The sequence below is a fragment of the Pelmatolapia mariae genome, linkage group LG3_W (genome assembly GCF_036321145.2).
Source record: "Pelmatolapia mariae isolate MD_Pm_ZW linkage group LG3_W, Pm_UMD_F_2, whole genome shotgun sequence".
Taxonomy (NCBI): domain Eukaryota; kingdom Metazoa; phylum Chordata; class Actinopteri; order Cichliformes; family Cichlidae; genus Pelmatolapia; species Pelmatolapia mariae.
In genome coordinates this window covers 16,250,764-16,263,397 of record NC_086229.1, presented here as the reverse complement: position 1 = coordinate 16,263,397, position 12,634 = coordinate 16,250,764, and the positions used below count along the sequence as shown (strand labels likewise).

Below are 12,634 nucleotides of genomic sequence, written 5' to 3'. Positions count from 1 at the left end.
GAGCAGCACCTAATAACCAACTCGCAAAACAAAACAAAATAAAAACAAGCAAACTACCAAACATTATGATACAGACTTATAATTTGCACCGATGTTTTTTTCGAAATTCTATACGCTAAAAGTGAGCGCGAGAGCCCTCGGTGCGCCCGCTTGCTGCTGAAGTCAAAGTAAACTTTATTGTCATCTCCGCTACATACAGTCCAGTATATAGAGAGACGAGACGACGAGGCTCCAGTTACAGCAGTGCAAGTAAACAAACAATATATGTAAGAAGAGTAAGAAAATAAATATACACTTTAGGACTAGAGGTAAAGGGATCAATAATAATTTAACATTTATAATTTACAGTTTGATGATTTAAAGTCTCACACACAACCCGCTGACAGGGGAGAGGCCGGCTGCTTCCAGAGGGAGTGTTCGCCCAAGTCGCCAAACAGGCTAGGACCGCCACTGTCTACGTGGATGTTGAAATCACCTCTAATCATTTTTTTCATTTCATTTTTCAGTGAATATTAATGTATCAATTACTTAATAAATTATAAAAATAATAATATTTTTATAATGTACACTAGACATTCCCTGCTTTTTAAACTATTCAGCAAGAATGGTTCCTAAACTGACCCTTTCATTTCTTACTCATGTTTACAAAAACATTTTGATATTCTCAGTGGGACATCATTTCATTAAACAAATGAAATATATGCAAAATTGTATTTGATATAAACTGTATTTTTAATTATGCTAAACTTTAATTTTACAGGTATTTATTGTTTATGTGAACAGGGAAGATACAAAATCTATAAAATACAATCAGTGAAATTATACTTTAAAAAACATTGCCTAACATTTGATTCCTTTCCATATTTACACAACAAATCTGTTAATTAGTAAACAAAGTTGTGTGAAGACACATACAGTGGCACTTGCTCACCCTCTCTCACACACCACAAGAAAATTGTTGAATTGTGTATCTGCGCTTCTTCATATTTTTCTGCTGCAGGTGGTGTGTTTTGTTGTTTTGTTTATTTCTTTGTGCGTTTTGTGCAGTCTATTTACACATTTCTACCTACCTGGACACTCTTTCATTGTACACATCCTGGACGGGGAGGAACGCTGGTTTTAGCACGGAGTCAAGGAGGCCATTTATGTGAAAAGGGAAAGACCATCTCTGAATCGAGGAGGGCGCCTAAGGGTACATCTTTCGCCATCTTACAATGCTGTGATTGCAGCCATTCCCCAACTCTCTGTGAATGGTACTCATGGCCATTGATCAGTGGTTGCTGATCAATGGTCATCAGAGTTTGTGTATTAATGATGAAGGAACTGGCCTCCCAGCCCATTGTTCCTTCAGTGGGCTGGTTTCAGTCATTATGCAAATGTACTGTTTATAAGACTGGGGAAACCTGCAGTCAGCTGAGACTGAAGAAGTCACTTGGATGAGTGACGAAATGTTTCTCCCACAAAACGCTACGTCCAGATGTCAAGGTGTATAATGATGACGAGGAGGTACAGTTTTAGTTTGAAGCTGCTTTTAAAAACTCCTTTAAGCCTTTACTGAGGAAATTCTTCACAGATTAGATTCAGGTGATGCAAAAGGACCATCAACTCCTGTATGTCTGTGAAGGTTCTCAGTCATCCAGGTCATCGTAGACTAAGGAGCTTGGAAAGAAAAGCGTCTGGACTTCTTGAGTTGCTTGAAGACGTTTCACCTCTCATCCGAGAAGCTTCTTCAGTTCTAAGGATCAGTGGTGGAGAGTCCCAGATTTAAACCTAGTGGGAGTTTCCCCCCAAAGGGGGACAAAGGACCCCCTGGTGATCCTCTACCTAATCACATGAGCCAAGGTGTGAAAGCGGGTGTGGGTCCTAATGAGCCAGAGTTTCGGGTGAGCTCATTGTGAAACCTGGCCCCACCCTATCATGTGATTTCCTGAGGTCAGATGGCCCAGGGTGTGAGTGGGTGTTAAGGCGTCTGGGAAGGGATCTCAAAACTGGATTATAGATGGCAGACAGTTGGTGTCGTAAACCGCCGCCTCTGGTCAAAGATGGTCGCTCACAGTGGACGTAAATGGCTTCTTTCACTCCTCTTTCAAACCATCTGTCCTCTCTGTCCAAAATGTGAACGTTGGCATCCTCGAAAGAGTGACCTTTATCCTTTAGATGCAGATGAACAGCTGAGTCTTGTCCCGTGGAGGTGGCTCTTCTATGTTGTGCCATGCGCTTGTGAAGTGGCTGTTTGGTCTCTCCAATGTAGAGGTCTGGGCATTCCTCGCTGCACTGTACCGCATACACCACATTGTTCAGTTTGTGTTTAGGAGTTTTGTCCTTAGGGTGAACCAGTTTCTGTCTGAGTGTGTTGCTGGGTCTGAAGTACACTGGGATGTCGTGCTTGGAGAAAACTCTCCTGAGTTTCTCTGATACACCAGCTACATAGGGGATGACAATGTTGTTGCGTCTGTCCTTCTTATCCTCCCTCGCTGGTGTCTGATCTTCTTTTCTGTGCATCTTTGCTGACTTTATCCTTTATCCTAAACGCCCAATTAGGATAACCGCATGTTTTAAGAGCTTCCTTTACATGTGTGTGTTCCTTCTTTTTCCCTTCAGGCTTAGAGGGAAAAAGAAGGTGGTAATCCGTTGTCCGTGCACCGTGGTCCTAAACACAACGGATTACCACACAAAGATCACTACTCTCCTCAGTGACAACAATACCTATGAAGCCTTAAAGCGAGACCCCACAAGCAGCTACAAAAAGAAAGTTATAGCTTGCCTTCAAGACCTTGAAAGGGACAAAGTCATTGACCGCCTCACATATCACCGCCTTTACCCAGGGGATGCCATACCCTGCATTTACGGACTTCCTAAGATCCACAAGGAAGGTGTCCCACTCAGACCCATTGTCAGTAGCATAAACTCAGCCACTTACAACATCGCGAAACACCTTGCAACCGTCCTAGCACCTCTTGTGGGGAACACCCCACATCACATCAAGAACTCCACCGACTTCACAGACAAGGTCCAGAAACTTACCCTGGACCCAGATGAAACCATGGTGTCCTTTGATGTAGTCTCACTCTTCACTTGCATACCCACCACGGAGGCTGTGGAGACTGTCAGAAAACGACTACAAGAAGACAGCTCCTTGGAAGACAGGACCAACTTCACACCCGATCAGATTTGCACACTGTTAGACCTCTGCCTCACCACTACATATTTCAAATACAACGAGGGTTTCTACAGACAGAAACATGGCTGTGCCATGGGCTCCCCCGTGTCACCTATTGTAGACAACCTTTACATGGAGGAAGTGGAAAGAAAGGCTCTTGGCTCTTTTAAAGGGAGAGTACCCAGCCACTGGTACAGATATGTAGACGACACCTGGGTCAAAATCAAAAGACAAGAAGTGGAATCCTTCACTGCGCACATTAACGCCGTGGATAAAAACATCAAGTTCACCAGGGAAGACACAAAGGACAACTGCTTGCCTTTCCTGGACTGCGCCATGCACATTGAAGAGAATGGCAACCTCAACATTGAAGTTTACCGGAAGCCCACACACACGGACCAGTACCTCCTCTTTGACTCCCATCACCCTCTGGAAAATAAACTTGGACTAATCAGGACCCTACACCACCGAGCAGAACATGTTCCCTCTAAGCCTGAAGGGAAAAAGAAGGAACACACACATGTAAAGGAAGCTCTTAAAACATGCGGTTATCCTAATTGGGCGTTTATAAAGTCAGCAAAGATGCACAGAAAAGAAGATCAGACACCAGCGAGGGAGGATAAGAAGGACAGACGCAACAACATTGTCATCCCCTATGTAGCCGGTGTATCAGAGAAACTCAGGAGAGTTTTCTCCAAGCACGACATCCCAGTGTACTTCAGACCCAGCAACACACTCAGACAGAAACTGGTTCACCCTAAGGACAAAACTCCTAAACACAAACTGAACAATGTGGTGTATGCGGTACAGTGCAGCGAGGAATGCCCAGACCTCTACATTGGAGAGACCAAACAGCCACTTCACAAGCGCATGGCACAACATAGAAGAGCCACCTCCACAGGACAAGACTCAGCAGTTCATCTGCATCTAAAGGATAAAGGTCACTCTTTCGAGGATGCCAACGTTCACATTTTGGACAGAGAGGACAGATGGTTTGAAAGAGGAGTGAAAGAAGCCATTTACGTCCACTGTGAGCGACCATCTTTGACCAGAGGCGGGGGTTTACGACACCAACTGTCTGCCATCTATAATCCAGTTTTGAGATCCCTTCCCAGACGCCTTAACACCCACTCACACCCTGGGCCATCTGACCTCAGGAAATCACATGATAGGGTGGGGCCAGGTTTCACAATGAGCTCACCCGAAACTCTGGCTCATTAGGACCCACACCCGCTTTCACACCTTGGCTCATGTGATTAGGTAGAGGATCATCAGGGGGTCCTTTGTCCCCCTTTGGGGGGAAACTCCCACTAGGTTTAAATCTGGGACTCTCCACCACTGATCCTTAGAACTGAAGAAGCTTCTCGGATGAGAGGTGAAACGTCTTCAAGCAACTCAAGAAGTCCAGACGCTTTTCTTTCCAAGCTCCTTAGTCTATCAACTCCTGTAACTACACTGTGATATATCATTCACCTACATATTGATAGTGAACCACGTAAATGTTATTCATTATAAATATATAAATATATAAATTCATTATAACTACTCAACTACATCAATTAAAAAATATGCATTAAAACAGAATTACAGTATCAAACATTTAATGTGTATAAGCACGACTTACATCAGAAGTGCCCCTCCGACAGCCAAACCCATCTGTTCTCTGATTGGATTTTTCCATTTGTGATTGACATGACATTGACCAATCAGATGAAAAGAAGAAAAATGGGGTCAAAATTCGTACTTGTAACTTGCAGGGGTTGTTTTTTTGGCTAAGTCCACGCACAAATCTTTTTTTTTTACGCACACACAAATCTTTTTTACACATAAAAATCTTTTTTTACACACACACAAATTCTTTTTACACATACAAATCCTGATTTACAAGTACAAAATATTTATGACCACATTTTGACCCCATACATGCGTCGCTTTAAGAAAAAGTCACGTGATCGATACAGCTGCTGTATCGCTCATTGTCAACGCGCCAAACTGTGTTTAAAAGGTACCGCACCCGAATCTGTTAACGTAATGAGTCGCCACCAAAAAACACAGAACTACTCTCGCAAAGATTAAAAAAAATACACATCTCTCCATAACAAAATGGAGCCCGAAAGAAAAATAAATGTTTCTGCTGTGTGGGATCATTTTGATCTTTTAACTTCAAATAAGGTAATAGTTCGTCTGTCTTTGTTTCAGAACAATCTATCAGAACACGAAAAACAGCAATGTGACCTGCAGTGTAAATTATTTATTTCATTTTATGCAGGCTAAATGTTGCATCTGTTCTGTTGAGCTTTGTTACACAAACAAAAGCACCTTCCCAGTGTTTAGGCATTATAGAGCCAAACATGAAAATGAGGAGACAAACACAGTGAGAATGAACACACGTCAGCCTATATTGACACTGAACAGCTTTATCCTCACTTTTTTTTATTAATATGCATTTTATTATTTTGAAATCAAGCATCTAGGAAGATTGTTCTGGACCAGGCAGTCCTGAATTTTATTATAAAGGACTGCCAACCCATTCCACCTGGCTTTACAATTTTTGTCTACCCCAGCTTCATATGTAACTGTGAGTTCTACAAATCTGGGGAAATGGTGTAAAAAAAAAAACCCACAATAGACTGAATGCAAAAACATTGGAAAAACTTATTTTTCTGAATAGAAATCTTTAATAAACTCTGAGTCAATTACATTTAAATGGGTAATATTACATTGACAATGCTTTCATTTAAATTTTTACTTAATGTCATTCACAACATATTTTAAATATGTCTACAATATTTGCAATGTAAAAGATATAAAATGATTCCATGGAAAGTATAATACCTTACAGTGTATACAAGTATGACTAGGTCATTGAATCACTGTCTGTTGTGAGTCTCAAGTAAGTTGCCTTCAATGATATTTAAGTTCCAGCAGGTGTCAGTATGGAGCAAAACAGCAACACTGTCGACACAGTATCGATACAGTTTGTGAAATGTGTTGAAACGCTTCACGAGGCCTCATCTACCCATCACTAGGAAGGTTTGACATAAGTTGTCACTTGAGTTTTTATGCTATTAGCTATGTGGCATTCATTCATTCATTAATGTAGTAATGCAATGTAGTAGTAAATGCAGAATATGTTTTTTAATTACATTCAAGTATAGTTTGATAGTTCGAGTGCGTGTTCACAGTGTGAGTTACAGCATGACCTGATTCCACATCCTGTGCTGAGCTTCAAGTTTTCTCATCTTGTTTCCATGCATCTAGCTTCTAAAGTCAACTCACAGCACATTATAAATGTCTGTGCTAATACCAGTTTGTCAGTGTTGTTTGAACTAGAGTTTGTCTGGTAAGTGAAGTATGTTAATGTACTTTACAAAGAAAGACACAACTGGAGATGTTTAAAAGTATCTCCAGTCCAGGGTGAATGACACAGATGCTGAATCTTGTGGGCCGTTTAAAGGCCCAACATTTAAATGCTACATCTGCTCTTCTGGAATTTAAAAGCAGATTATCTCATAGTAGACTGATACAAATAGTCTGGTTCTTTTAAATGTTGTATAGCATAGAGTATATCATGTAGTATATATGAACTGCATGTTAAATATTATATGAACTGTTGCACTTCACTGAAATGTAAAATTGTAGAAATTGCCTTCTTTCTCTTAATTTAACTGAAAAAGTAACGTTGATGATTTTTTTCATTACATAAAACTACAGTATAACTACATTTTAGTAGGTTTACTGAGAGCAAACAGCATTAAGAATATAATCATCCTGAATTGGTCTGCTCCACTGATACCTTCACTGGTGATATCTTCATGTCATCCATAGGGTGAATATATGGAAACATCTTCTCAGTAAAGGTGTGTGTGAAGGTGTGTATGTGTGTGTTAGTATCAGGATCAGAGAACGACAGCTTTCCTCTGTTCCAGTCCAGATTCACTCTGATCCTCTGGAACGTCTTCTGTATTACAAGATCAGTTTCTGGAGCAGATGGTGAATGTGCTGAATATTTATCTGAACTGAAGCCTAATCTCCATAAACCAGACTCTATGTCTCCCTTCCTCTGCACAGACTCTGCTAACACACCCAGTCTCCACCATGTACTGTCTCCAACATCAACATCCCAGCTGTGAGTCCCTGAGTTAAAGCCCTCAGAGCCCAGGACAGAATAGAACAAATCAATCCTCTCTGGATTATCGGGAAGCTGCTGCCTCTCTCCTCCTCGTCTCACACTGGTCAGATCTTCAGACAGGATGAGGTTTGGATGAGCAGTGTTTGGGTCCAGAATGAGAGGAGTGTAGGAGACCATGTCCTTCATGTTCTTCCAGATGTTGAAGGTCAGGTTGCCCAGGTGTTTGGCCTGGTCTATCAGAGCTCCTGAGGGCAGCTGTGGATCATCCAGCAGGGGGCAGCGCTGGACTCTTTCCACTGCAGCCTTGTAGTTGTGCAGGAATGAGACGTCTTCAGCTCTCAGCTCCTCCTCTGTGGCTCTGACTGTGTCTGAAAGAGCTGCTATCTCTCTGCTCAGAGCCTCCATCTTCTCCTTCATCATCCCACTCTTCTGCTCCTCTTCCTCCCTCAGGGCAGCCAGCCTGGCCTCCTCTTCCTCTGCTAGAAACTGGTGAAGCTTCTTAAACTGCTCCTTAATCTGCCTCTCTGTGTGTCGGGCCTGGACCTTAACGTGTTCTGCTGTTTGATCAAACTTCACTTGAACTTCTTCACAAACCTTTAACTTCTTCTTTAAGTGCTCCAGAGTTTCCTGAAGTTCCTTCTTGTGTTGTTGTGCAGCTTCATCGATGGGTCTAAATCTGTGATTGGTGTGTTTTTCTGAGTCTCTGCAGACGACACACACTGGCTGCTGATGGTCCAGACAGAAGAGTTTGAGTTCCTCAGAGTGCAGACTGCAGAGAGCCTCTGAAGCTCTCGGATATCTCTCCTGTAACAACTCACACAGGTTCTTTAAAGCCAGGTTAGGAGGTGGATCCTTGGAAGATCTTCTCTTACAAACTGGACACTCGTGTGTTGGTCTCTCTCTCCACCATCTCTTCAGACAGTCTTTACAGAAGCTGTGGCTACATGACAGAATAACAGGATCTCTGAAGACCTCCTGACAGACCGGACAGCAGAGATCCTCCTCTGATCTGGAAGCCATTGAGTCTGTGAGTGAAGCTGAAAACAGCAGACAGGAAGTACAGTCAGTCCTGTCTCCCCTCCCTCCTCTACTACCTTCACTGAAACTTCCTTTGTGTTGTGTTTTTGCTCAAACTCACATTCAGTGTGTGGAGCGTCAGCAGCTTGAAGCAGCAGTGTTGGAGTTTTCCACTTTTCTCTCCTGTAGCTGGACTCACTCAGAGGAAGCTGCTAGTTTGCTCTGAACTCAGTCTGATCGTCTGTGCGTCTCTCTTTACTGTGGAACAACAGGGTAGAGACTCATTCAACTAGACCCACGTGTGTTTCATTCCAGAGCGTAGCTGTTTGTCTGCTGTAAAACAGGTCAAAACATGTAAACTTTTAAGCTAAGAACACAGAGTGTCCTTCAGTGGTGTAGTGTATATTCCACAGCAGCCACAGGCACAACTATAAGTTTGTTCTAGTGGGATATGTCACGCATGAAAACACAAAGGTGGACTCTCTTTGTATCTCAAGCCTTCGTTCAGCCTTTAGGAACCTTGATGATTTTCTTTTTAGCTAATTTAATCAGAAATAATTAATCATGATGCTGTGAATCCTTTCAATAACAGAACAAAGTTTAAAACACGAAAAACCGTTTCTTTTCTCTAAGATATTATTGTTTTCCCAACTTTATTTTTTTTTTTACTCTATGCACCAGCTGATGATCACTTACCTGTTCCTTATGCTTTAAGGAAGCCACTACTAACCAGAGTGGTGGATCTTCACTGGATCGTTGAACTACTAACAGTTAGTGTAATGTAGCACTTACGTGGAGTTATATAAAGTACCAATGGATAATTACCAAGGTAATGAGTAATTTGGGCTAGTACCAGAAGATTAAGAACGACTCTTAGAGCTCTGGTATATGAATGACACAGAAACCAGACAAACACACTTGTGTGGCTTAAAAGTACTTTAGTGATGTTAAGCCTTTTAAAAGAATTTTGTAACCACACAGTATTACAACAGGTTTAACAGAACTTCAAATATAGAAAAATTCCCCCAAAATAGCAAAAAAAAAAAATTAGAATAAAATAAAATTGTGCACAAGCAAAAGAATTAGTCCTTTTAAGACCAAAGGGTACCGGTGGGGCCCATGACAAACAGGTGTATTGCATTAGAGTTCATCCAATGTTAAGAGTGTGTGTGATTGTCAGTCCTACCGTACTACTTGTACAGTAGAGGATTGTAGTCCATCAATGTGCAAATGAGTGTGCGTGTGTATGTATGTTGTCTCCAAGGATCTTGGGTTGGCTCGCCATCCAGTGAACACTGGAACGCTCTCAGTTCTGGAATCGCTGACCTGGTCTTTGGATTCGTCCCATATAAAAAAACCTGACCTATAAACAATGGTCAAATATGTGTCACGTCCACTTTAACAATAACTCTCACAAATTAAACTAAAGTAGTGTCACAGTGCAGTAACTACTATTCAGATCAGCTATCATAAATTCAATCATCATCACTTCAGTCATGTTGTACAACATTAAAATATCAAGTTTCAAAATTTAAAGTATCAATATCCAAAAATTCACAGTATCAAGGTTCAATACTTATTTGTAACCAGCAGTAACATTAAAGATTATCTACAAGGCTTCAACCATTCAGGAATTATAGTCACCATATAATTCACTTTCATTTTAAACATTAATAACATCCATCAAAATAAACTCACTTTACATATATATCTAATCACAAATAAATAAGTATATTACCACTTTTAAGAAATGGAATAATATGCAAATGCTTATCAGAACTGAACAAAGTGCAAACAATCAATTTCAATAACACGTATACACAACGACTCAGTCTACAAATAGGAGTATTGAAATAGACGTGCTTAATCCCGCTTTTACCATAGGCCTACTAGTACAAGTGGAAATACACTAAAAATTACCTCCAAGTATTCAATACTGAGTATTGTAAAACAACAGATTGACATCAAAAAATTAAACAGGAAGCAGGATAAAGTCTGCTTACAATTATCTCTCATAAAGTTATTTTTAGCTGCTTTAATCATTTACAGCTTTTCACATGTTAATGACTTGGTTAATGATCTAACTAACATAACAGCAGTGCGTTTCAGAGACATCCAACAACTGTACGCACACTCCGCACATCACGTGTCTGATTAGCCACATTTAGCTTACCGCCTTCGAGCTTATGCTCAGCGTCTACGTGAAGCCACAGCTCAGTAAACCTTCCGGTTTCGCTCTGCCCTCTACGACAACAAGTGCAAAACCATACTTTGTGAAAAATATCAGTTTAGATGGTATTCTTTAACTCGTTAGAGATTAATTTCTCCAGCTTACCGATAACAAAGTTTTAGTCCGCCTCTTCTCCTTCTCCTTTGTGTTTATCGGCGGTTGGCAACCAACGTAAAGGAGCATTACCGCCTCCTACTGTTCCGGAGTATGGGTCAGACAGTGAGTTTACAATTTGTATCCAAAAAACAATGCAAAACCAAACAAAAACAAATAAAAACAAACAAACAAAAACAAAACACCCACACTCTTTCATAAACAACTATATCCTTCAGACACCCCACCAGTTCCCTCACCTGTGCCCTACTACCCTCCAACACACTCTTCAGATTAAATTCCCCAATCCCCCGCTCCTTCAATCTATTCTGCAGAACTTTCCTCTCCACATCATAACCCTTGCACCGCAGTATTACATGCTCTACTGTCTACTTTGCTTCATATCCGCTACTTTTAATTTCCATCTCAGTCCTATTTTTAATCAATGCACCTTTTGCCAACCTATCTACCTTTTCATTTCCACTGATTCCTACATGAGCTGGCTTTGGTCCGCCTGCTCTGTTCGGCTGCAGAAGCAAGACACTGAAAACTTGGGAGCTAATACTAAGGCGGGACAAGAGCTGCATAGAGCTTCACCGATTGGCTGACACACGAGGAGTGGAGTAAAACAATAGGCTCCCATCAGAGCTCATCAACCCTCTGAGAAAACTTAACCCTTGTTTAACCAGAACAAATATATAAATCTGTGTCCCTTTTTTGTTTAAATAAATATATTGATCTCGTTTCACTTTCATTACCAGGGACAGTAAGAACAGAAACAATGAACATCAAATGTTTTACCTGTTGTTTTGTGTAGTTAGTTTGTTGCACACATAAGTTGTGAGGCATCTATTGCGACACCTGATTGTTCTTTCATTTTAGTTTTAGTAATATTTTTAAATGGTTGTATAAAATAAAATTTTAAAAAAAGGTGTATTGGCTGCATTTTTAGATAAATACTTGTATATGTTTACAAAATGTACAATTTATATTTGCATTTCAAGTTATAAAAATAATTTACTCAGCATGTCTGCGGGGGGGGGGGGGGGTACAGTTAAAAAAAAAAACTACTACTAGGATTTTAAGTTTTTTGTGTGATTTCAGATCAGTAATACTAATGCAGTATGTCAATGAAAAAACAACTGAATTCAGACATGTGAGGTTGAGCTGAAAAGAATGATACCAAACAAGGCAAGGGGAAAAAATAAAATGAAACAATCTCAAGGTGAAATAAAAACGTAAAATCAAAAGGAGTCAAAAATGACCAGTTATATTTTGGAGGGTTAATCCAACAAATCTTGAAAAATTAGGTTTAAATTGGTGTTCATGACAGTGCAGATTTCTGACATTTCGTGTAATTTAAGCATGTAACAATTTAACTTTTTTTTTCTAACAAGAAACAGTGAAACTCAAGTTAGACTTGTGCTTGTAAATGAACCGCCCCATGTTGAGTAGCTTTCTGGATTTTATACTTATTGGGCTCATATTTATTTATTATACAGGCTATACACTACATAAGATCAAAACTCACATGTTTTATGTAACTTAAGTGTTTAATTATGTGGGCTACAGAAAATAATTATATAATTAAAAAGTTATAGACTATATTTATGTGGAAAACATGTATACTTACTGCATTTGAATCATTTTAACCACATGTAACCACCTGCATATGTGTTTGAAAAAAAAGGCTTTGATTTGCCACCCCATTTGATTTCTTTGCCACCCTCATGCCACCCTAAGAAATTTCTCTAGATCCGCCCCTGCTTGAAGGCCTCTTCAAAGACACATCAAACACATCCCTCCAAGATGGCCTTTGTTCACCTCCTAAATGATCAGTGCATGTTGATAGATTTATATACTCTGTCTCTCAGATGCATGCATGTATACCATCCAACACAACATAACACAACACAATAAACACATAAAATTAACAATTTAATTATTGGTAACAAAAAACAGACTGTTTTGATTACATTATTATAAAGTCACATATGTCTAT

General features: G+C 40.2%; 2 protein-coding genes across 5 annotated transcripts in view; both read right to left on the bottom strand.

Moving 5' to 3' along the window:
* The window catches only part of LOC135932628 (uncharacterized), a 305,408-nt gene that overhangs the window by 51,621 nt on the left and 241,153 nt on the right, over positions 1-12,634 (bottom strand). The window lies entirely within an intron of this gene.
* On the bottom strand, positions 6,781-10,780 carry LOC134624265 (nuclear factor 7, brain-like). 4 transcript variants are annotated; one of them, XM_063469226.1, is made up of 5 exons: positions 10,645-10,780; positions 10,483-10,553; positions 9,006-9,672; positions 8,431-8,567; positions 6,781-8,329 (listed from the first exon to the last, which is right to left on the bottom strand). In XM_063469226.1, the coding sequence occupies exon 5, from the start codon at positions 8,310-8,312 to the stop codon at positions 6,927-6,929; it is 1,386 nt and encodes a 461-aa protein (XP_063325296.1). In that variant the 5' UTR covers positions 8,313-8,329; positions 8,431-8,567; positions 9,006-9,672; positions 10,483-10,553; positions 10,645-10,780; the 3' UTR covers positions 6,781-6,926. The 4 variants fall into 4 exon arrangements, with proteins under 4 accessions (XP_063325296.1, XP_063325295.1, XP_063325298.1 ...); XM_063469225.1 differs by having other exon boundaries at positions 9,496-9,672; XM_063469228.1 differs by having other exon boundaries at positions 8,431-8,562; positions 9,496-9,672.

What these genes read in the sequence shown, in the direction of transcription:
- LOC134624265 (XM_063469226.1), bottom strand. Translation starts at nt 8,312, where the DNA reads ATGGCTTCCAGATCAGAGGAGGATCTCTGCTGTCCGGTCTGTCAGGAG.